At 41.9% G+C, this 24,323-nt stretch overlaps 1 protein-coding gene across 7 annotated transcripts; it reads right to left on the reverse strand.

Moving 5' to 3' along the window:
• Nucleotides 1-250: 250 nt before the first annotated feature.
• LOC126471810 (protein UXT homolog) lies at nt 251-23,734 on the reverse strand. 7 transcript variants are annotated; one of them, XM_050099897.1, is made up of 3 exons: nt 23,716-23,734; nt 3,544-3,656; nt 251-789 (listed from the first exon to the last, which is right to left on the reverse strand). In XM_050099897.1, exons 2-3 carry the CDS (start codon nt 3,588-3,590, stop codon nt 336-338), a joined length of 501 nt encoding a protein of 166 aa, XP_049955854.1. In that variant the 5' UTR covers nt 3,591-3,656; nt 23,716-23,734; the 3' UTR covers nt 251-335. The 7 variants fall into 7 exon arrangements, with proteins under 7 accessions (XP_049955854.1, XP_049955851.1, XP_049955852.1 ...); XM_050099894.1 differs by lacking the exon at nt 23,716-23,734 and adding an exon at nt 23,420-23,558; XM_050099895.1 differs by lacking the exon at nt 23,716-23,734 and adding an exon at nt 23,301-23,390.
• Between the last annotated feature and the right edge of the window lie 589 nt (nt 23,735-24,323).

The following is a 24,323-nucleotide window of genomic DNA, read 5'->3' on the forward strand; positions in this document are numbered from 1 at the left end:
TCAAGTAAATATGTCAAGAACTTTTGGAGAATTTTGCTAATAATCTTTCTCTTTGTATATCTGAACGTTTATTAGGGCATGTGTCTAGCAGTAAGTCCATCAATGACTTTTTGATATTTTTAGTAACATCATAAAATTACAACTTGTCTTTGTGGGGCATTTAGGTTACATTACCATATAAGGCCAGTTCATAAAGGCATCAAATGTGACTACTTTCACTTCGCTTTACAGCTATAATAAAACCACAAAATTAATCAAGTAAAATAATATAATTGTACAAAAGTATACCACAATAAGTTAAAAGTCAATCTGTAACAGGCCATGTAGTAACAATATTACTTTGCACTTCCACTCTCTGACTGGAGTTGATGCAGACCTCCAAGCACCATTTTAATCATTGCTTTGGTTTGAGCACTATCTTTATTCAGTTTGTTGCTTTGTTGACACAGCAATTCCAATCTTCTGTCAATAAATTTTTGAGCTTCATCCAGTGTAAATTCCAAATAATGTCCCAAACCAATATCTATGAACATAGTTTTTGGATCAGATACATTTGCTTGCACATAAAAGTTGCATCCCAAATTCATTTTCGCCTTAAATCCATCCTTAACCATGTCAGCCTCTTTCAGTGTTTGAATAGTGTTCTTAAGCTGAATATATTCAGCTATTTCTGTGGTAACATGATCTTGCCGTGCATGCACTTTCTTCAGGTCTTCTTTAAGAACATCATTTATGAATGCTTCGTATTTTAGCACTTTCTCTGGTAGCTGTAAATCACTTTCAAATTGCCTGAAAATAAAAAAGTTATTAATAAAATTTTGCATGTTTCATGCTTATTCTTGTAGATACAATTAATGAGATATTGATTTATCAGAAACAGTAAAAAAAGAACTGTCCAGATAACCAAGCACTCAAAAGTGCCCATTTTTGGTAGAAAAGATGGCATATGTCCCTTGATTATTGATAGGGGGTGCTGTACCTGCCAGCCTGGATGTGGATTTTTAGATTGTTTTCCATGTACACCTAGATAAGTGCCAGCCAGTTTCCAACAGTTCTTGACCTTGAGATTATGCTGGGTATGGACAGAGGGGGTACATGGAGTCTTCCCTGGGAGGATGTTGTCAAGGCCGTGAACTGGATGATGATATGACAATCAAGTGAAGGAAGGCCAACTTGCAAGTTGTTGTTATATTTTATTGTGGACACACTGTGTGTATGTGACAAATGGATTACTCTATCTCCAACATTGTTTTGTTTTATGGTTTTTCACTTATTGTTATTCCAAGAATGTACCAATGAGTATTGGGGAAAACTGTTGCTGCTAAACTCTATTCATCAAAAGAATAATCCTGATGTAAAATACACATGGACAGCAATTGGTCAACAGACATAGAACATTCATGGGTGTTGTTATGCCACTGGATGTAGGCTGTGATTACGTGTTAGATATTTATGTTATACTACCACTAATGATTATATAACTAAACACTCCTGTACAGGAATATCACCACTTACAAACTGAGAAATGTTGAGCAGTCCACTGACACATACAAATATTGATTTTGAGTTGAGTGGACCCAAGGGCTGGACATAGAAGGCACGAAGGGTGAGGATACCATCACTAGAGGGGACGACATTGTTGTAGCCATAGCAAACGTCGTCATATGTACAAGATGAAAGATCACATTTCTTCTTGGCCTTCTGATATATGAGTCGGTCAAGAGTTCCGTATTCTTCAATTTTCTTTTCTCTTTGTCTCTTTGGAAGATGGCACAATCTGGTGAACAGAGGGAATGGTGCTTCCCAGCTTCCCACAGTTGACACAAGGAGGGAAAGGGGGGAGCAGGGGGGTGCAAGGAGCATTTGTATGCAACTGATATCTACAATTTCCACAAATGAGAGTGGCATTACAATGCAAAGATATGTGCCCAAATCTCATTAATTTGAAACACCGCACTGGAAGAGGAACATACAGTTTCACACTGCATGTACACGCCATGACCTTGACCTTTTCAGGCAACGAGACATCTAAGATCGATCAAGATTAAGGCCCCAATACCACTGCTAATGTCCTTTGCCCCCAACAGACATGATGGACGAAATGCACATTGTGTCAGTCCGTAACTTGTCATTGGTCAATAGAAAGAGGTTATGGCGGAGGATGATACATTGTACCAAAATGAGATTGTTGTGGGGGGTGCTGGAGGAATGTCACTCAGCTTGCCAAAGGTGAGTAGCAACTGAGAAGCAGATGACATTTTAATCAGAACTGAAACACTTTTCTATTTCAAAATCGCTTCCTCAGATGTACACTCAAGTTGCTAAAAAAAAAAGTAATAGTTTTGTGGTCAAAAAGAAATCTCTATCAGTCCTAGAGCAAACTAAGTGTTGTAAGGAATATTTGCCCCCTGTCTCTTAGCCCTATATTCCTCCCACAGTGTAGCCAGGAAAGGAAATGTGAAACTACATCTCTCTGCATTGTAGCAGTCCTTCACTTCAGAAGAGACTGCTGGGGACTGTGTAGCTTCCAGCAGGAAAAATTCTGATCTGCTTCATCTGCAAGACATCCACATTGCTGCCACCCACTCCAAATGCGGGCTCTTCCCATGGGTGTCATCTAGCCACAACAACAGCAACCTGGGTGGTCCCCTTACCTGGATTCCCCATGCCCAACCATGACAGGTAAATACTTCTTGGTATATGGTGGGAGTTTGAGCTCAGGCATTGATAGCGCCATCTTGGTTCTGACGTCCTAGCTGAAGGACGCATATAGATCACGGTCTGTAATTAATGTAACTATATGTAGTGTAATTATAATTTTTGTTAAATATATATGTCAGCATCCAATGTAGCTTGTATTTTTGTTAGTAGAACGAAAGTACCATCCCTGCCCCTTTTTAATTATGTAACAATTAAATGTTGCCCTGGTCATTTTGTGTAAGTGCATTGTTGAAGCAACGCTATTGGTGTTAAAATGATAAAAACTTTCTTAAGAGTCATTTTATTCTGAACGTACTGAAAGGATTTAATCTCAATAAATAGAAAACAGCATCTTATAATATTTTACATTTCATTTTAGGCCCGAGGTACAGTTTTATTAAAAACAATTATTTCTACTGTATACGCTGCCATTGCACATAGGCGGCTATACTGGAGCATCAAGCTTCACAGAGAAAAATAAATAATTAATTGAGTTTTGTGTTTAATTTGCTTATCGCGCAACGTTAAAGAAAGATATTTTTTTTTTTAATCCATCACAAGACGGATGTCTTCATGTTGGAATATGTATGAGATTTCTGCCGATAGCACCCTGAGAAAAATTTGCCGTGGCTTTTAACAAACACAAAAGCGGTTTTTTAACAAAACATTTCATTCCAAATTTAACATACTATCTTATTTCATTCACTTTTCAAAAAGGTACATGATAACATGTTTCGGAAATCACATATTAAGGAAAGTGGCTGTCTACTCTTATTTTCTATCTTGAGTTGTTCATTCATATATAAGTAAATATTCTCTAATATAACCAAAAATAATACCTACATTTTTGCAGGGTGTGTGTTTGGGCAGAAGAGCTCTTTTAAATGCATATAGATATTATTCTTCTAACTGATTGCAATGCACAATTCTCCAGCCTCTTGGTTCCAGGAAGCTGCCTGGAAGAAGAAATTTAATAAACATGTAATGGATGTGTGAAGATTAACCAAGCAGGTATGTGCTACATGCCATTAAAGCTGAGAAATCAAACTGCCATAACAGAACTAAAAATTCAAAGCTAACATGTAACCAGGTACTAGATGAAATGATGAGAACTCCAGTAACACAACAGGATTTTGCAGAACCGAAGGCCATTAATTTAAGCCCTCTATCACTGTCTAGCAATGGCAACAAAACTGGTATTTGAGGATAAAATGTGGCATTATCTGTGAACAACCATTGGAATCAGCTCTGTGGTAGTAGGAACTTCCAAATGCAAATGCGGTCCTGAAATAAACATCATTGGAAACTAGTTCTAGATCTCACCTCAAATTCTCTTCCTCCCTCCCATACTTAATGATGGATTAATAGCATGTGTCTCCCTCTTTTATGGACAATTTAGAGACTTTTGTATTTCACGTAATTCTCTGCCCTTTAATTGTTTTTTTTTTTTTAAATCTCTTATAACTACCTATTGAGATTGAAGTTGTCAGTTTTTTAAGAAACCCTAGAAGCTTTTATGCTTTCAAAGAAAGGAAGATTAGTGTTTAATGTCCTATCAACAAAAACATCATTAGAGTAGGAGCACAAGCTTACATTTGGGGAAGGATGAGGAAGGAAATTGGCTGGTCCCTTTCAAAGCAACTATCCCAGCAACTGCGTTTAGAGTTTTAGGAAAACCTTTGGAAACCTAAAACTGGATGATCAGATAGGGATTTGAACATCATCCTCCCAAATGCAAATCCAGTGTGCTAACATTGCACCACCTTGTTCTTATGCCTCCATAGCTAAACATTGATGCTACAGTGAGAATGGTGCTGTAATATTAATTCACTGTTGTTTGTTTAAAGTTAATGGTAATTTATTATATAGTAATACACAATATATGTTTTCCTAGAGCTCAAATGGTTTTGCCTCTCAAGGCTTTTATATACTGTAATATTTAAATTTTTCTCATTCACATTAATGCACAAAAACTAATATCTGGGGATATCATTATTTTACTCTAAGTAAATTATTTGCTATGATGACTATGTGACAAGTTAAAACCTTGCATCAGACCACAATTCAGACATGAATCACAGCATTTTATAGGCAGTGCACAACCAACTACACAATCCAAGTACACACCCTAACTGACCCTGGAGAAGTCTGCCGCCATACGACACATTAAAAACCTCTATTTAATTAAGCTGTAGAACTAGTTGCACATTGAACACAATCTTAACAAGTACTGCACACTGGAAATGGAGAAATTCCTCTCACTAGAAGAGTAAACCATGCATCATATCAAACTATGTCCTACCTGAAAGGAATGAAAAGAATATATTCTTGTCTAAGTGGCAGGAAGAAAGAACAACAGGGCTGAATATACTTTACATGATGCAGTTTATTCAGCGTCACATCCAGCCAGTCTTCTTCCCCTGAAGCATGACTCTGTGTTTGCACAATTAGCCTCTAGGGAGATTGTACTCTGAACCAAAAGATTTTCAGTACTTGTTTCCTTGGCCGCCACACCTATAATTTATGTTCTTTATTAGATCTATGCCTTGCACTCAGGGCAACTCCAACAGTTTTTTTTTTTTTTTTTTCAGGACAGTCAGAGCATTCTGCTGGATGCAGGTGTTGTATAGATTGAAAGACACTCAGGAGAGTTGGAGTAGGAGGGAACTTTCACTACCAAAATATATCTTATCTTCTCCCAAGCAGCTGCGGTCTCAGTGCAAAGATTGGTTTGATGTAGCTCTGCACGCTAGACAATCCTGTGCAAGCTTCACTGTTGCGTAACTTCTGCAACCTACATATACTGTATTTGAACCTGCTTACTGCAGCAGCACATCAAAAGTTTCTATTCTCTTCTTGTCCAAACTGCTTATTGTCCAAATTTCTCTTCCATACAAGGTGACAATTCTGCACAAACGCTGGAGAAAAGATGTTCTAACATTTACATTTATATTCAATGTTAACAATTTTTTCTTTTACAGATATGTTTTTCTTGCTATTGCCAGCATGGATTTTATATACTATCTACTTTGCCAACTGTCAGTTATTTTGCTGCCCAAATAGCAGCTCTCATTGACTACTTTTAATGTTGAATTGCCTAATCTAATCTAAGCATCACCTAATTTGATTCAGCTATGTTCTATTATGCTTGTTATACTCATGTTGATATTTTCAAGGTGCTGTCCACTCCCTTCAACTGCTCTTCCAAGCCCTTAGCCATCTCATACAGAATTACTATGTCATCAGCACTTCTTAATATTTTTACTTGTTCTCCCTGAACATTAATTCTCTTTCCACATTTCTCCTTGCTTTCCTTTACTGCGTGCTATCACATTGGGGCTGCAGTGACTACTACTAAGTGGTAGTAACCATCTTGCTGCTTGTCAGGAAGTGGTAGACTCCTAACCGGAGCATCCTAGGTTGGATAATGACAAAGAAGGATGGATGGTATTGTGAATGGCTGCAGGGAGACAATCGGTTTAAAGATAACAGTTCTTTATTATTCCATCAGATCTGGACAATTATTTGGGTGCTCCCTCATACAGGGCATCACTTAGTTTTCATTCAGCATGACATGTGTAGAAAACAGCCAGCAGTCTTTACACACAATTGGAAGGTAGATTGCTTGTACGATGAATGCCGACTTGGTGGATGTTAAACTAAGTGGCACTGGCCAGAGTACTGGACATGGTTCCACTGAGAGAAAGGGACACCTAGCAGTGTCTTCTAGTTTCATTGTAGAAACCAGCGATTCCCCAGTCAAATTCAGACGACTGGCCAGAGAGCAGCAGCAGGTGGTTGGCAGACACCAACAGCACTGAACACTGTGGGGGCATTTCGTGGCTCAGTGGTGACGGTGGCAGTTGCGTCGTAAGTCCAGCATCTTCAAGCACAACATGCCCCAGCTGCACCAGTTATGACTGCCTGTATAACATTGTTCATCTTGCAGTGATGATCGACACTGGCAGAAGACACAACATAGCACTGCCATGCTGATGACCTAATCAGCTGGGTCCTCCTGAAATTGCCCAGCCACTGGAGTGATGACTGGCTGGCCCAAGTGAATTAAATACAGCACGTTGGACACTAACCATGCAGAAGAAATCATGTTTGTGTCTCACACGGTAGCATTTTGAACCAGGGCCAGTTGCTGGGGTTGCTGTGTCAGGCAGGTCAGTGGCTGTGTTTACTAGCAATGACTGCACCCTTATTAGGACTCTGTGCCATTACTATATAGATTGGATAACAGAGGGGTTGGCTACAGTCCTGTTCATTCCTGTGTTTGAGCCCCAGTCTGTCACACAGTTTTAATCTGCCAGGAAGTTTCAACTGTTGATTGTTCACTCTAAGGTCTTTTCTGTACAGCACTTTAAGGTGACATTGGTCACATGTACAAAAGGAGCTTCTCTAGTGTGAAGATTAAACCCAGAACTGCCTCCCTCCACAAAAAGGGAAAATGTTGCAACATCCTGTATTGTACACAGCTGTATGGCAACACAAAATCATGGGACTCAAACAATGCTGAAACCAGCTCTCGTCTGGAAAAGGGACTGTTATGATACTCAGACTTCCTGGATATGACGTCCAACCAATCCCTCACCATACGGGAATGAAAGAAGTGGAATGTGGACCCTGGCCGGTAGTGGCAGTGAATGCTGCTAAGTGCTTTGCCATTGTCCAAGTGATTTTGTCAGATGGTGTCTGAAGACATTCCTGCATCAGCACCTCTGCTATAGGTGGCCAGTTGTTTGATCTGGCGGCTTTCCGGACTTGTGCTGAGCAAGTTGATAAGAGTACAGAAACAGTCATGACTGACACTCACACACACTCTCTCTCTCTCTCTCTCTCTCTCATATTTTCATAGCCCAAGAGTGTAAGGCTTTCTGCTACTGGTTGGCATTTAAGTGGTTGTGCAGAGTAACACTGACTGTTCCACTAACATATAGGCTGCCTTCAAAGATGACTTAAGAACTTTGAGAAAGATACATCAGTTGCATGGGAGATCATGCTTGTGATGCATTTCACCCAGTCCTCAATAGTGTCTTGGAGTCCAAAAATAACCAGTTGTTTGTACAAGGTGATATTCACTCCGCTGATGAGCCATTTTGTTATCTCCCTTTCAGAGACTGCTCAATATAGTAGATGGTCATGGAATTTGTAGCAGTGTCAAGATGTATGTGTTGCTAGTATTGAGAATACATGGCTCCTTAAACATCATGAAACATGCTAAAACTTTATCTTCAGGGTAGGTACATCAGCCCCATACCACTTTTGGGTGGATTTAAGACTCACACTAGAAGAAATGGTTTGGAAAAGGCATGTAGGAGCCTTTTAGTAAATGCTTTTTGTGGTGCTAAGAAGTAGTACACACTGTTATCTTTTTCTTGCACAGATTCTGACTGCAACAGTTTGAAGGTTTCTAATTAGGGCAGTACAGATGACTTATTTGAAAGCATATCCACTCTTCCTTTGCTCCTATGCCCCATAAGGTCATCTTTGCAGGGAAGGCTATAGTCCCTTAATCTAGTGTCAATTGCATCAAGTTTCATTTTAAGTTTGCTTTATGGTGTGCATGACTGTTGGGTAGCAGATAACTGGGACAGCTACCTCTTCTGCTGAAACTGTCATACAGTCTAATGCCTATAGCTAGTTGTTTGGTGGTAAAATGCCCATTTCAAGTACACAGATTTGTTACAATAAATGCAGATTCTGTTTCAGCATTTATTAATGACGCATCCATATATACATTAATTACAGCAAAAAGTTCTTCCCTCCACTGTGGAGCCATACATACGAGAGGCGTTCAGAAAGTAAGCTCCGATCGGTCGCGAAATGGAAACGACTATGAAAATCCGATAAAGCTTTGCACAGATGTGTTGGGTAGTGTCTCTAGTATAACCCCAGTTAGCATCACGTCGCTCTTCTCATTTCTGAGCTCGCAGTGAGTGCGTAAAGATGTCTAGAAAATAGTGTCTGCCGCCAAGTACGAGGCCCTGGTGAGAAATTTCGCCTGAAGCTATGCAGCTAACATTACATAACTGTCGTGCTGTTTCTTCTTCAAGACAATTCTCAGCCGCATTCTGCAGGGGCAATGAAGATGCTCATGCATCGTTTTCAAATGGAAATGTGAGATTACCCACAATACAGTCTGCAATTGTCTCCCCCTGAGTTTCATCTCTGGTCACATGAACCGCTGTCTTTGAAGACAACATTTTGACACAGACAACGAGGTGTAGGCCAGCGTGGAGAATTGGCGGAAAGCACTGGCGGCTGCCTTCTATGATGAGGCTATTGAAAAGTTGGTACAACGCTATGACAAAAGTCTAAGTCAGAACGGCGACTACGTAGAGAATATCTGAAAGGTGTAGCTAATTGTTACAAGTAAAACATTTCTGATGTTCACTGTGGTTTCAATTTGGCAATCAATCGGAGCTTACTTTCTGAACAGGCCTCGTACAATTAAAAAACCTTCTAGCAAGTCTCTTGCGATGGGGTCCTGCCATGCAGGTTCTAAGATCACATGCCAACAGGAATTCTGACTGATCAGTGCTAATAAACTTACAAAGAGTGTTGAACAAAAAACTTACAAAACTCCTTGCAGGCAACAGCCTAGCTGTCAATGACACCTTTTAGGAAGCCATCACATAATTTACAGCAAATCTGACTCTGTTTGAAATGAGCTTTAGGACTGGGGTATCAGTAGGTTTAAAAAGGATCCTCCCTGTACCTCAACACGCACCTGAGCATATGGATATTACGAGGGCTATCCACAAAGTACATTATGTTTTGGAATTAAAAATAAATAAAGTATTGGAAATTTTTTTTTATTACATACAGATGAAAGCCACACTTAAATACTACTTTTCTACATAGTTGCCATTTAAATTATGGCACTTATCGTAGCGATAGACGAGCTTGGAAATTCCTTCGTCGTAAAATTTGGCCGCCTGCGCCTTCAACCACGTGGTTACCTCTTCTTGAAGCTGTGCGTCGTCATCAAAACGCTGCATAGCCAACCACCTCTTCATTGCTGGGAATAAGTGGAAGTTGCTCGGTGCCAGGTCGGGACTGTACGGTGGATGAGGAAACAACTCCCACTTAAAAGATTCGAGAACTTCACGAGTGGCATTTGCCATGTGGGCCCGGGCGTTGTCGTGAATCAGCAAGATCTTTGAGCCCAACTTTCCCCTGCGCTTGTTTTGTATTGCTCTTATGAGGTTGCGCAGAGTTTGGCAATACCTTTGAGAGTTTATTGTAGTGCCTCTTTCCAGGAAATCCACAAAAATCACACCTTTTCTGTCCCAAAAGACAGTCGCCATCACCTTCCTTGCCGACATTGTCTGCATGCATTTCTTGGGTTTTTGGGGGGAATTTGTGTGCCCCCACTGCATTGACTGCAATTTTGTCTCGCAGTTCACATGCTTAACCCATGTTTCGTCACCAGTAACGAGGCGATCGAGTAATGAGTCGCCATCTTTCTCGTAAGCGTCCAAAAATGTTAACGCTGCAGCCATTCGCTGATTTTTGTGAATCTCTGTCAAGGTTTTTGGTATCCATCTTGCACAAAACTTGTGGTAACCAAGCTTTTCGGTACATGTTTCGTGCAACAAACTTCGTGAAATTTGTGGAAAACTCATAGAGAGTTCCGTTATTGTGAAATTACAGTTTTCATGGACCGCGGTATCGACTTTTTCGACAAGTTCGGCAGTCACTATGCTGGGTCTTCCACTTCGCTCTTCGTCATGAACATTTAGTTCAGCCATTTTTAAATTTTATGACCCACTGATGCACTCCACCTTCAGTGATTATGTTGTCCCCATACACTTCACAAAGCTGCCGATAGATTTCTATCGGTGTACAGTTTTTTGCAGTCAGAAACCTTATTACAGCACACACTTCACACTTCGCGGCATTTTCAATTAACGCCGACATTTCAAACTGTCACAGTAATTCAACGGAGTACAGCACGAACCTCTCACTAGCACACGGCAGGATGCCGACTGAGCGGCGGAATGCCATGACACCAAGATGGCAGCGCTAGCCCCGCCCTTAACGGACACAAACGAAAACGTAATGTACTTTATGGATAGCCCTCTTACATTGCAACACGAAAGCCACCTTAAAGGTTAGATTTTTCATTGTGTTTAAACTGATCCTTCCACCAAGTTGGTGAACTAAAATGAATAGTTCCCTCAGACAGATTATATACTCTGCTGTGTCTGCTGAAATATCAGATTCCACCAAGTGAAGTGAGCTGAGTCAACTGATAGTTGGTTGGTTGATTGGGGTTGAAGGGACAAAACAGCAAGATCATCAGTCCCTTGTTTCAAATGGGGTCCATTCAGACGGATTGACATCTCAGAAAAGTCAAAACGATAAAATGTAAAAGGCTAAAAAACGTAAAAGTGCAGTTGTGTTGTCAATGGTGAAAACAAAATGAGGGAAGTCAACAAGTGAGCAGCCCCAAGGCTACGCTAGAGGCAGGAAATATCCCACCTCTGATGCAGTGCAGGCAAGACCACCTGCTATTCAAAAGTGTTCAACTGCTAGAATGTAAAAGTGCATATTGTAAAAGGAGACTAACCAAATCTAAAAAGTGATAAAAACAGAGTAAAAGGGAAAGAAAGAGGATCTTCGCCAGGGAGGGGAGTCAGGAATCTCCAAACACAGCTTACAGTGGGAGACACCCCAACCCTCACCGCCTTGCCCCTACTCCAGAGTGAGATTAAAAATCTTAAAACTGAGAATAAAAACCACTTTCATGGAGGAAAGTGAGAACCAGTTCAACCATCTGGGAATATGTCTGCCAATATTAAAGGTAAAGTGCAGGGAAGTCTGTACTTAGTACGCAGAGCCAAAAGAAGGGGGCATTCCACTAAAATGTGGGCTACTGACTAGAAGGCTCCTCAACCACAACGTGGGGGTGGCTCATTACGCAAAAGAAAACCATGGGTCAACCTGGTATGGCCGATGCGGAGACGACACAGGGTGGTCGAGTCCTAAACTGATGAACTAAATCATCCAGGTTCGGCTTATAATACCACAGTTCTTCTAACACAACAACAGCAGCAGAGTAATTTATTTTGTTGCCATAAAAGGTAATAGCTAATTCATCTATCCTCTGTTGATTGTTGGGAACTAGGAACGCCAGCCGCAGGTCGTCAGGATAATTTCGGATATGGTCCCAGTTGGAATAAAAAAACTCCAACGCAGACATTAGCTGTAAACAATAACCTTTATTCAGAAAGTAACAGTACCCTTCCTCTTACAAAATGTCATATACACTCTATTTCTTACAACATATGTTACATATTTAACTTCACTCTGAACATTATCAGTTTTCTCAGGTTCATCACCAGTGATTTGTAATCCAATATAAAAAGGGTTAGTACCTTGAAACAAACGATTCTTTGCCTTACACTGGCTTTCCAAATCAGTCCATGATTTAACCTTGTCTATATCAGCACTCGTTTCTGGTTTAGAATAAGTTACAAACTTAAATCTATTCCCTCTACTATATTTACGCCATGGAACACCTGCAGAGCGCTCCGGATTAAGATCAAATGCACCGATTTTATTAGTACAAGCTATACGAACTTTCTCAAGAGCACCTTGATCCTCAAATATTTTCTTGTTAGCCCTTTCATCCAAAGTCAAACGTTCTATTGTAACATTAATTGTATACACATATGTGACTACTTTATTAATTATTACTGAAGCATATTTATTAGAAAAAAACTTGAATTCATCTGTAATATCATAAACTGACAAGCTCCCTGGAGCTCGTTTCATTGAGAAGTATTTCGATTCTTTTCAGGCAAATCGGTTGGTTGTCAGGTCTCTAAGCGAGTGTCATCTGAATTACAATGGCTGGGCGGGGCGCGTTGTACGGTGGTATAACAAGGCCTTTTGGTCCACGGAGGTGGGTAAGAAGCAGTTGTACCTTTATGGTGATACAAATATTGGCAAGTCGACCTTAATTGAAAAAATTATTTCTCGGAAGCAGCATGTGTATCTACCGTTTTGTTCTGAATTCGGATTTGGCGGGTATGATGCACGTGTTCATAATGTAATAGTCTTTGAAGAATTTGAATGGTCTAGGTGGAGGCAGTATGCTTCTACATTGAAGCGTATTGCTGAGGGAAGACCAGTAACTGTAATCCTTAATCACATGAAGTTTATTGGACAGGGAGAAGATAGCCTCCCAAGAGTTGGCCCATGATTGAGCAAAGTGGGATTTGATGTGAAGCCGTGAATCTGCCACAGAAGGGGTTACAGAGAAGGCGGTTAAGTGACTGATCTCCTAGCCAAATGAACTGGGATACCCACATGGCCAGGGAACCAAAGGAAGGCAATGGAACAAGCAGCATGGTGAAGATCAGCAAGACTGTCATGGATGGCTGAGACCAAGGGATGGTAGGAAAAACACCGGTCAATAGCCTGAAGACCACTCATTGAGTCCGTACATAACAAAACGGGGTTGAGTTGGGACCGTGAAATAAAGGTAAGGGCCTGGGAAATTGCCATCAGTTCCGCAGTAGTTGGCAGGAGATGATTTTCCATGCCAACAGAGGACTTGAAGGCATATCCCACACGATCAGCTTATTTAGAGCCATCAGTGTAAAAAAAACAACAGCATCCCAAAACTCCCATAAAATTCAGCAGAAAAAACAACGGAACACCATCGAGGGAACAGAATCTTTCGGACCTCAGCAGAGATCCATCCGAATCCAGGGCCGAGGAACTAACCGGGGGGGAGTGGGAGGGGGGGAGGGGGTTGGGGAGGAAACAAGGGAGACAGAACAAAGAAGGAAGCTGAAAATCATGGCAAAGAGATGCAAGATGGAGCCCAACCGGTAAACCCACCCGAGGGCAGGAATCAGGAGGGCGACGTCCCTGGTCTAGGAACAGAATAGAATAGGAAGGATGAGTGGGGGAGGAACAAACAGTAATTGCATAAGAAACCAGAAGCTGGGACTGCTGAACAGAAAAGGGGGGGCGGGGGGGGGGGGGGATCCCAGCTTGAACCAGGAGACTATCAACAGAGCTAGTAGGGAAGGTATCGGTGGCCAAACGGATACCATGATGGTGGACCAGATCCAGGAGGTGCACTGTGGAAGGAGCAGCCGAACCATAAACTTGACAACCATAGTCCAAGCAAGACAGCACTAATGTCCGATAAAGGCAGAGAAGGGTGTTGTGGTTCGCACCCCAAGAGGTGTGGGCAAGGAAGCGAAGGACATTGAGTTTACCGAAACATCCTACCTTCAGAAGTCTGATATGAGGCAGCCAAGTGAGCTTGTTGTCGAAAAGAAGACAAAGGAAATGAAATGTGGCACCACAGGTTGTTGTGCATTGAGGTAGAGCTCCGGATCGGGGTGGACCGTAGTACGACGACAGAAGTGGACCACCCACGATTTTAAAGGAGAGAATTGAAACCCGTATGAGAGGGTCCATGCAGAGGCACATCGTATAGCTCCCTGGAGCTGTCACTCTGCACAGGCCATCGAAGAGGAACTAACCCAAATGCAGAAATCATCCACATACAGAGCAGGGGTGACCAAAGGACCGACAGCTGCTGCAAGTCCATCTATACCAATGAGAAAAAGAAGTACACTCAATACAGAACCCTGTGGGATGCCATTCTCCTGGGTCCATGGAGAACCAAAAACAGTACCAACCCGAATCCTAAACGACCGATGGAACAGGAACTGGTGGATAAAAATCTGGAGTGGGCCCCGAAGACCCCACTCATGAAATGTAAGTAAGATGTGATGGCGCCAAGCCATGTCAAAGGCCTTGCGAAGGTCGAAAAATACTGCAACCAAATGGCGGCGCCGGGAAAAGGCCTGCCAAACTGTGGTTTCCAGTCGAAGTAAATGATCGATAGGAGACTGTCCCTCTCGGAAGCTACACTGGTAAGGGGACAATACGAGATCCCGAGATTCAAGGACCCAACTGAGCCGACGGGCTACCATCTGTTAAAGTAACTTGCAAACAATGTTTGTCAGACTAATTGGCTGACATCTTTCGACAAACAGGGGGTTAACCAGGCTTAAGGATGGGTACCATGATACTTTCCCTCCATTGAGAAGGGATGTCACCCTGGAGCCAAATACGGTTAAACACCCAGTGAAGATGTTGTCGTTGTGGAGCACTGAGATGTTGAAGGAATTGGTTATGGATGGAGTCTGGGCCAGGGGCTGTATCATGAGGAGAAGAAAGTGCGGAAAGAAGTTCCCATTCAGTAAAAGGTTCGCTGCAAGATTCTGACTGACAAGGGGTAAAACATAAGGTGAAATCTTCAGCCTTCTGTTCCTGGTGAAGGAAAGCAGCTGGATAGGAGGTTGATGCTGATGCTGTTGCAAAATGGGTCACAAGATGTTCTGTGAGAATCAACGGGTTCATGCAAAGGCCATCCGGGAGGGCAAGGCCCGGCAGGGTAGACTGTCGATGGCAACCTTGGAGAGAGGGAAGTATAGCTCATACCCATGACATAGGGACTGTAGAACTGAGGGAAAAAACAAAGCATTCCCAACACACCCGTTTCCTCCGTTTGATTAAGTAATGGGCTTTGGCGTGAAGGCGTTTAAAGGTAATAAGATTGACAGCGGATGGGTACCTCATAAGGCGTTGCAAAGCTCGACGGCAATCACGGATGGCAGCAGCAATGGCCAGATTCCACCATGGGACTTGGCAGTGGCGAAATGGTCTGGATGAGTGTGGGATAGCAAGGGCAGCAGCACAAACAATCACATAAGATACGTCACGGAGGACATCATCAATACATCCCGACAAAGAGGGAGAAAGAATGACCTGTGCAGTGTATAGAGGCCAATCGGTGCATTGGAAAGACCAACAAGGTAACCTGTCCATTGGGGAGTGGGAAGGGAGCGAGAGAATCAACGGGGTCACTATCACAAAGGTCATTGTGTGGTGATCAGTGGAATGAAGGGAGGAGGGAGGGAGATGAAAGAGAAAGATCAATGGCAGAAATGGTGCCATGACCGGCACTGAAATGAGTAGGGGAGTCATCATTAAGAAGGCACAAGTCATGGTCTGCAAGAAACTGCGTCTATGAGAAGACCCCGACTAGATGGAAATGCACTGCCCCGCGAGGGATGATGAGCATTAAAATTCCTGAGGAGGAGGAAGGGAGGAGGAAGTTGCTGAAGAAGGGCAGTTAAGGCAGCAGGTGTAAGAGTCCTGTCAGGAGGGAGATAAAGATTGCAAACCGTGACCTCAGAGTCCATGTGGACCCTAACAGCAACCTCTTCTAATTTAGTTTGAAGAGGAATCCATGTGCTAGCAACATCCATATCGACCAATGTACAAACGCCACCAGAGGCCTGCAGGGGGCCGATCCAATTTCGACAGAAAGCACAGAACCCACGAAGGGGCGGTGAGTGATTATCAGTAAAATGAGATTCCTGTAGAACCACACAAGCTGCAGAAAAAAACGAAATAAGGGATTTCAACTCCGGAATGTGATTGTAATATCCATTACAATTCAATTGGATAAGCACAGAATGATGATTGAAATGGGGGGTGAACAGGCTAAAGCCAGTCATGCCGCTGGGTCACAACCTGTCACCGACAAGGAGGGGGGCGACATCCATGAACAACAGGTCAGGGTCAGGTTGCGAAGGTGGGGACGGGACCTCTGGCAACACCAGAGGCTCCTTGTCCTGGGACTTATATGTTTCTTCTTCTTTTCTGTTTGAGATCGAGGAGGGCTGTGTGGCAAAAAGGAACCAGCTGCAGCGAGATCTGGAACAGAAAGAGGTCGGGCGACCTGGGGGCCCACAGACCATGGTTTTGTGGTTGTCATGTGGCAGCAGACCTTTGGCCTTGAAGGTGCCAGGGCGGGGGAACCCTGGAGGGGCACTCTTGATCGACAGACATTGAAGAAGTGGGACACTTCTCTGGCTGGGGAGGGGGAGCGGTGCCCGGAGGGAGAGGGTGTGGTAGCTGCAGGGGAAGAGGGGGGGGGGGGGGGGAGGAGAGGGGTTTGGGACTGGGGTAAGAAAGGGTGAGGATGGGGTGAAGATGTAACTAATGCATAGCTAGATGTCATGGACACAAGATGAAGACGTGCATACTTCTTACGAGCTTTAGTGTAGGTTAGACAATCAAGGGACTTATACTCCTGTATCTTCTTATAAACTGGGCAATCCGGTGAATGTGGAGAATGATTGCCATGACAATTAACACACACACAGGAGGGGGAATGAATGTCAACAGTCACCACAGAGAGAGGCCTGCGAACAGCAGGAAGACATATGGCCAAAACGCAAGCACTTAAAACATCTCATAGGTTGAAATGGCTCTGAGCACTATGGGACTTAGCTGCTAAGGTCATCAGTCCCCTAGAACTTAGAACTAATTAAACCTAAATAACCTAAGGACATCACACACATCCATGCCCAAGGCAGGATTCAAATCTGCGACCGTAGTGGTCGCGCAGTTCCAGACTGTAGCGCCTAGAACTGCTCGGCCACCCCGGCCGGCCATCTCATAGATGGTGGAATGTACGGCTTCATGTCACATCGATAAACCATAATCTTGACCTTCTCAGGGAGTGTATCCCCTTCAAAGGCCAGGATAAAAGCACCAGTATCAATGCGATTGTCTTTCAGACCCTTCCGAACACGCCGAACAAAGTGAAAACCCCCCTCCGAGATTGTCCCTAAGTTCCTCATCAGTTTGAAGGATGAGGTCCCTGTGAAAAATTACACCTTGAACCATATTCAAAGACTGGTGGGGGGGGGGGGGGGTAATGGACACAGGAATTGTGCCAGGATAGTTACAGGTACAAAGGGCTGCAGACTTGGCAGCTGAAGCAGTTTTGATCAACAACGAACCCGACCGCATCTTGCTCAGAGAGTCCACTTCGCCAAACTTGTCCTCCATGTGTTCCACAAAAAATAAAGGTTTGGTATTGGTGAAAGTATCCCCATCAGTCCTGGTGCAAACCAGACAGTGGGGGTAAGGTTTCGCCCCTAGCTGACGAGCCCGACCCTCCTCCCACGGGGTAGCCATGAAAGGGAAGGCTGAAGGGGCAGAAGAAGCACCACTAAAAGAATCATTTCCATGCAAAGAGACGGCCGTAAATGAACAGCCAGAGTTCTGGACCCGTATGCGTTTCATTTGCATAGCGTCCGCCCTGATACCACCCACTCCGATCAGGGGCTCTCCCCAAGGGCGCCACCCAGCCACAGCAAGGGCCGTCTGGCATGGCAGCCATTTCCGGGAGTTCCGATGCTCCAGGACGACAAGCAACCACTCCTAGGCTTACATGAGGAGGTCACAGCTCAGATATCAGAAGTGTGATTCCTATGTTTTCAGGGGGCTCAACTGAAAGGGTACATGGCGACACCACCATATGGGCTGGCTACCGTGCTGGCTATGTACTCTAGCATCAGACCACGACGTGAAGGAAAAGGTGGAAGGAACTAGGAGGGCACACGACAGAGACACTCGGTAAGGTGCTCTTCCCCAAATGGCTCACACTACAGAACAGAAATTTAGTAATGGAGGTCAAACCCCAGAGGGGGACCAGAGAATGTCAAAAGGATGAGGTAATTACGCAACAAAACCAAATTGCAAAGCCAACATAACCAGGAGGATAGCAGGGCCAACATAAACGAGGACACCAAGAGAGGGAGAGGAGAGGGTGAAGGGGAAGGAGCAAGAACAGGAAAGGAGGGGAAGGGAAAGGAAATAAGGAAATGCAGCCCAGGAATGAAGGAAGGCTGCAATAGCTCAGGGCCCCGTGCTCGCCACACATGTACTCACAAAAGGACCGTGAGCCCCAGGGAGACGGGGGGGGGGGGGGGGGGAGTCAAATGACAGATTTGGACCTTAGTTTATGTTTTCTTTTTATTGCTTAACTTAGGGTGAGGATAGGAATTTCACTATTGTTTGGACACTATCAGAGTTGTCTGTTGTACCAATAGCTGCATTTAGATCCATAGAAGAAGATCAAACTGGTTCACAATTACAATGAGAGTCTGAAAAGTATTTGTCACTACTCAGTGTGACGCAACAGTTTTAAAAATGATGAATTGTTATGATGTATTTTACAGTTTCTAGTTCGATGAAAATGTCCTTCAGAGATGCATACAGACACTGCTGACAATCCACAATCATATCAAATACTTGAAATACATTCACAGTTTGCGAATATGATTATACAACATTTCTGAGGAAGAGAAATGTGTTAACATCGAGTATAGATATAAGTGTCAGGAAGTCTTTTCTGAAAGTATTTGTATGGAGTGTAGCCATGTATGGAAGTGAAACGTGGACTGTAACTAGTTTAGAAAAGAAGAGAATAGAAGCTTTCGAATGTGGTGCTACAGAAGAATGCTGAAGATTAAATGGGTAGATCATGTAACTAATGAGGAGGTACTGAATAAATTGGGGAGAAGAGAAATTTGTGGCACAACTTGACTAGAAGGAGGGATTGGTTGGTTGAACATGTTCTGAGGCATCAAGGGATCACCAATTTAGTACTGAAGGGCAGTGTGGAGGGTAAAAATCGTAGAGGGAGACAAAGAGATGAATACATTAAGCAGATTCAGAAGGATGTAGGTTGCAATAGTTACTTGGAGATGAAGCAGCTAGTACAGGATAGAGTAGCATGGAGGGCTGCATCAAACCAGTCTGTGGACTGAAGGCCACAACAGCAATGTAAAACAATAGCCCACAATGTACTAACTCCCTCATGAAGCTTGTTATGACTAACTTAAAACAACTGTTACAATGGAAGTCTTAAAAACATAATGCAAAAAGGAAAAGAGTGGGGAAGACCCCCTGCTATTTATATTTCTTTTGGCACAGAGAGAAGTAAATTAAGTGGTGTCACCTCATGTTCATTGACAAACAGTTACTTCTGCATATTTCACACTATAGTTGACAACATATGGCAAGAACTGTGATGCGTCAACATTTTTTTTAACACATTGTAGCAAGTTTTCCTTGGGAGATTGCCTCAAACAACAGAACCACAGTGCACCTGCTTAGTGCAGTAATTAATTTGGTGTAATCTCAGAGGTTTACAATTTTATATTCGTTTGTAGCATAAACCTCCCAAAAAGACTAACAAACCTGAGATAATATGGTATTGGCATAGACTTTCACAACAAACATTTAATACTGAAACAGAAAAAAATATCATGCCTGAGACCTACTCTCTTGTTGCAACTGGTTATGTCAGAAATCTAGCCGTAATGATGTTAGGTATTTGTATTCGTATATTTATTGATCCATTCAATCACTCAATGTACATAAACTAGTCTTAACAACTTTTTGGCCTTGTGTCATGATAGTGACTGTCCAGATTCCTGTGCAATCCATTGATGTTTTGTTTAATAAAACAGGGAAGTTCAAATATACATTTGATAGGGAGAGGCAGTATGTTTAATTTTTTAAATGTGGTTTACATGTTTCTCTTTGCTTTTTGTACAGGATTATTCTGACTGCCCTTTTCTCTGGTATAAATAATTTTCTTGATTCAGTGCTATGACCTTAAATCCATAGCATAGTACTGAATGGAAAAGAGCATAATACATGCAAGTCAATATGCTGGCGTTTAACTCATCCCTCACTGAGTGGAGCATAAAACACTTTGTTTAGCCTGGAACTAATCATGTCATTGTGGTTTTTTCATGAGAATATATCAGTGATTTTAATCCCTATGAATTTTATTTCTTTGCCAAATTCTACATTGCTACCACTTAGTGTCACTGTTGGAACTTAAGGAGTTCTGTCCTGAATGGTATGGAAGGTTAGGCATTTAGGAGTATTCTATTTGATGCAAGCCATTAGTCTAGTAGGGTTGTATTTCTAGTAATTGCTGACTGAAGAGTTTCATCTGTATTTGATATAAGGATATTAGTATCATCAGCGAACAGAAATGCCTTGCTAGTGGGTAGGGTGGAAGGGAGGTCATTTATATAAAGTAGAAATAACAAGGAACCTAGAACACAGCCCTGGGCACACTATGTTTTATGATGTGTAAATGAGTGCACACCATTTAGTGTTCCTGATTGGCTGACTTCTCGGTCTTTGCCATAGCTGCTGAGCCAGCCATGGGTAGTTCCCCTTTTCCCATAAGAATCCAACTTTTGCAGACGTATGTTGTGACTTACCATGCCAAAATCCTTGGTGGGGTCAAGAAACATACCTATAGCTGGGAATTTCTTGTCAACAAGATGTAGTATCAAGAAATTCATATATTGCATCGGTAGTGGTTTCATTTTCTTGGAAACCATACTAAGCACAAGAAAGAATGTTATTTTTTCTAATAAATGATTTTAGTCTGGCAACCACTGCATATCAAAATATTTTTTCTGAATAAAGACAGCACTGCAACTGGATGGGTGATGTTAGGATCTTCTTTAGATCCCCTTTTAAGTATGGGTATGACTTTTGCTATTTTAAGTTTTCTTGGGAATACTGCATCTGAAAATGAAGCAGCTCTTACATGAATCAGTGACTTACTAATAAGTTTGCTGCAACAATGCAGAAGAAAGAAAGGGATCATGTCTTCTCTTCCTGATGATTTTTTCTTGTTTTATTATAAATTAGCTTTTCTATACCTGCTCCCCATGTATGTGATAAAAACATTGTGTTGGTGAAGGTATTGAGGTCTGGTTGATGGGAGTAATTACTTTTTAGATGCTCTGTTTGTTTTTCTACAGCTCCAATAAAGTAGGAGTTACATTCCTGAGCTACTTCCTCTTGGTTAGTAATCACATTGCACTTACTTTAAGTTTAATATTACTAACACTATTACTATTCCTACTTGTTTTTGGATTAACTATATGCCACATGAATTTGCTTTTATTGTGTGAAAACTTCAGAAGGGTGTCATGTGTCGTTTTTTTAGCAGCATTCACCACATTTCTAAATATTCTTTTGTATGCAGTGAAATACTTGTTAAATTGTTCACTTTTGCCAAGGTTATTCTTGCTGAGGGAGAACAGCTCTCTCCTCCTCTTTGCTGAGGTTATAGTACCTGCTGTAACCCATTTGTAGGATACTCCGTTGTTACATATATTTTTCGTTTTTAAAGGGAAATAGCAATTGAAATAGTAGCAGAAAATGTTTAAAAAGATTTCAAAATTTTCATCTACTGATTGAGACTGCTATACAGTCTCCCAGTTTTCTCTATGCATGTGGTACAAAAAATTAAGTACATAGACAACAATTTCTGTTTTATGTTGTCATTTTTCTGGGTTGAGGTTTACTTCACAGAAAGACTGGCTGTATAATCAGTGCATTATTGTCATAAAATCCTAAATTTACAGACCTAACAGAACAAACCATGTTGCTAACCTCTTGGTCAAGGGCATTTTCACTTCGGTTGGTTACCCTAGTTGAGGACGTACACCTCATATCAAGTTTGTAACAGTTCATGAAATATTTAAAATTACACTGATCATCACATCCTGTAGTAAAACTGATATTAAAATCACCACAGATTATGACCCTTAAACGTTTCCTTTTTACTATTTTTTCTAATACTGGTGTCCAAGTGCTATAAAAGGAGCACAAGTGCCCAAAGGAAATCTATAAGCTCATATGAAATACACTGTTACATCTTTGATTTCGACACCTGACAATTCTATGTCTTTTTCTATGGAATGAGAGTTGCATATGCCCAGTGAAGAAGCTGCAACACTGTCTTTTACAAATATGCGGCTTCCTCCACCTTTGAAGACTTTCCTTGATAAGTTGATGCACTAGTTTGAATTGTAACACAACTGATTCCATTTTGGGAGACTTCATGTACTGTTCAGTAATACACAGTATTTGGGCATTTGAGAGTTCTCTGTTGACACTCGTTAAACGTTCTAGCTCATTCAGCTTACTATTAAATCCCTGCACATTATGAAAATAGATTCTTGGGGCAGAGTCATGTTTCACACCACTCAATGCATTTTCCATGAGAAAATTCTGGCACTGTTTCATTAATTATAAATGAATGTTAGGATTTTTTTTATAGCAGTGCTATATGCCAGAACTTTAACTGAAGTTGTTAAGTCTGATCTTTTTTAGGCGGGGAATAGCAAAAATCTTCCTTTGATGTTGGACGCCTTGCCTTAAATTAGCACTTACTGTGGCTGATGCGCTGGGTGCCATTGCTGTTGTTGGTACCTTCACTGCATGTCGTATAAAAGCATGCTGCGTGTTTTGCAATCGTATTTACAAATTCCAAAAAGTCTATTTACCGATTGTATTCATAGTAGATTACGCAACTGCTACCTTTGGGTCACCCCGGTGATCAGACTCGTAGATACCGACAATAAAGTAACCACATTCATAACCATTACGATAGTCTACTACACATCATGTGAAAGCAACGGTTCAATTACTGTTTATATTTCGATACTATTCTCTGATTGTTTTATTCTATCCTCTGATCATTTTACATGAGAGGACTTAAATATTGATATTTTAATGAGACGTTTTCACTAATCCCAAACGAAATAGTTAGAGTAGATCTGGAGTTCATTACTGGTACCAATATCGTGCCAACGTTTTTTTTTTTCCAATAACCATTCGTAATATGAACCAACTGCCGCACTCACTTTCTTTGCGTGTTTAAGACATTTTAATATTATAAATTGGGTCTCCAACTACCCATCGAACAACTGATTGCACCAGAGCGTCCAAAGATTTTAAAATTAGTGTTAAGCCGCGTACGTACTCATTTTTGTGGAAAACTTGTTTTGCAAGTTTTACAACTTTAGTGTGGTTGAAAATACTTTGATGAGCTGATGATCAAAGCAACTAAAAATTAACACGTTAATTATAAATCGAAATTGCGGCAACATTATCGAAGAAGCCGCCTCAGTAGAAGTACTTTGTTAGTTAGTCTATCTTTGAACTCCTTCTGTGCTCTGCTTGGGAGCCGGGGTGCTGTGCTTGAGCAGATTGCGAAAACGCAGATAGGAGGAAGAGAATAATATTACTTCCCTTTTCGTTAAGGTACGTAATTATTACCGTAATAGTTGGTTTAGCAGATGACGTGTTGTAGCGATGGTAGTGACAATACACCTGGAACTCATGTGTTGCGTACAAGGACACCTGATCAGCTGAAGGTGAATGAGGTGTTCCTGTGGTGTAGTTATTTCTTAATTTCCTTGCCTTAAAGAGTGTCGAAAAACGCGTAAGGCAGGTTTCTGTAGACTAGCATGTAGCGTCGTCCTTATCCCGGCGTTAACATGTTAGAACTTCTGTGTTTATCGGCAGTGTATAGTACTCCATAATTACAGTTTATGTGCATAGACAGCATACAGACAACTGCCAGTAATCAATATTTCTCACATTTTCTGTTAATTCGACACCAGTTCGTTGTATCCGTGGAATACAGACGTGTTGATTGAATGGAGATTAAATAATCTTTAATTTTTTTCTGCAGAAATAAGAATGTCGTCGACAGGAAGAATTACGCAGCTTGTGAGGAACTTCATGACTTCCACTGCGAGGAGAGGTGGCCATGCCCATGATGAAGGTGGTGTGCCTGGAAGAAATCTACCCTTCAGCCTGTCAAACCCATACAAATTGACCTTATTGTATATATTATTCTTCGGTTCTGGCTTTGCAGCACC

This window comes from Schistocerca serialis, chromosome 1, assembly GCF_023864345.2.
Source record: "Schistocerca serialis cubense isolate TAMUIC-IGC-003099 chromosome 1, iqSchSeri2.2, whole genome shotgun sequence".
NCBI lineage: Eukaryota > Metazoa > Arthropoda > Insecta > Orthoptera > Acrididae > Schistocerca > Schistocerca serialis.

What these genes read in the sequence shown, in the direction of transcription:
- LOC126471810 (XM_050099897.1), bottom strand. Translation starts at nt 3,590, where the DNA reads ATGCATTTAAAAGAGCTCTTCTGCCCAAACACACACCCTGCAAAAAT. An exon ending in AACACACACCCTGCAAAAAT is followed by an intron (nt 790 to 3,543) that starts GTAGGTATTATT and finishes TTTTATTTTCAG; the next exon opens with GCAATTTGAAAGTGATTTAC.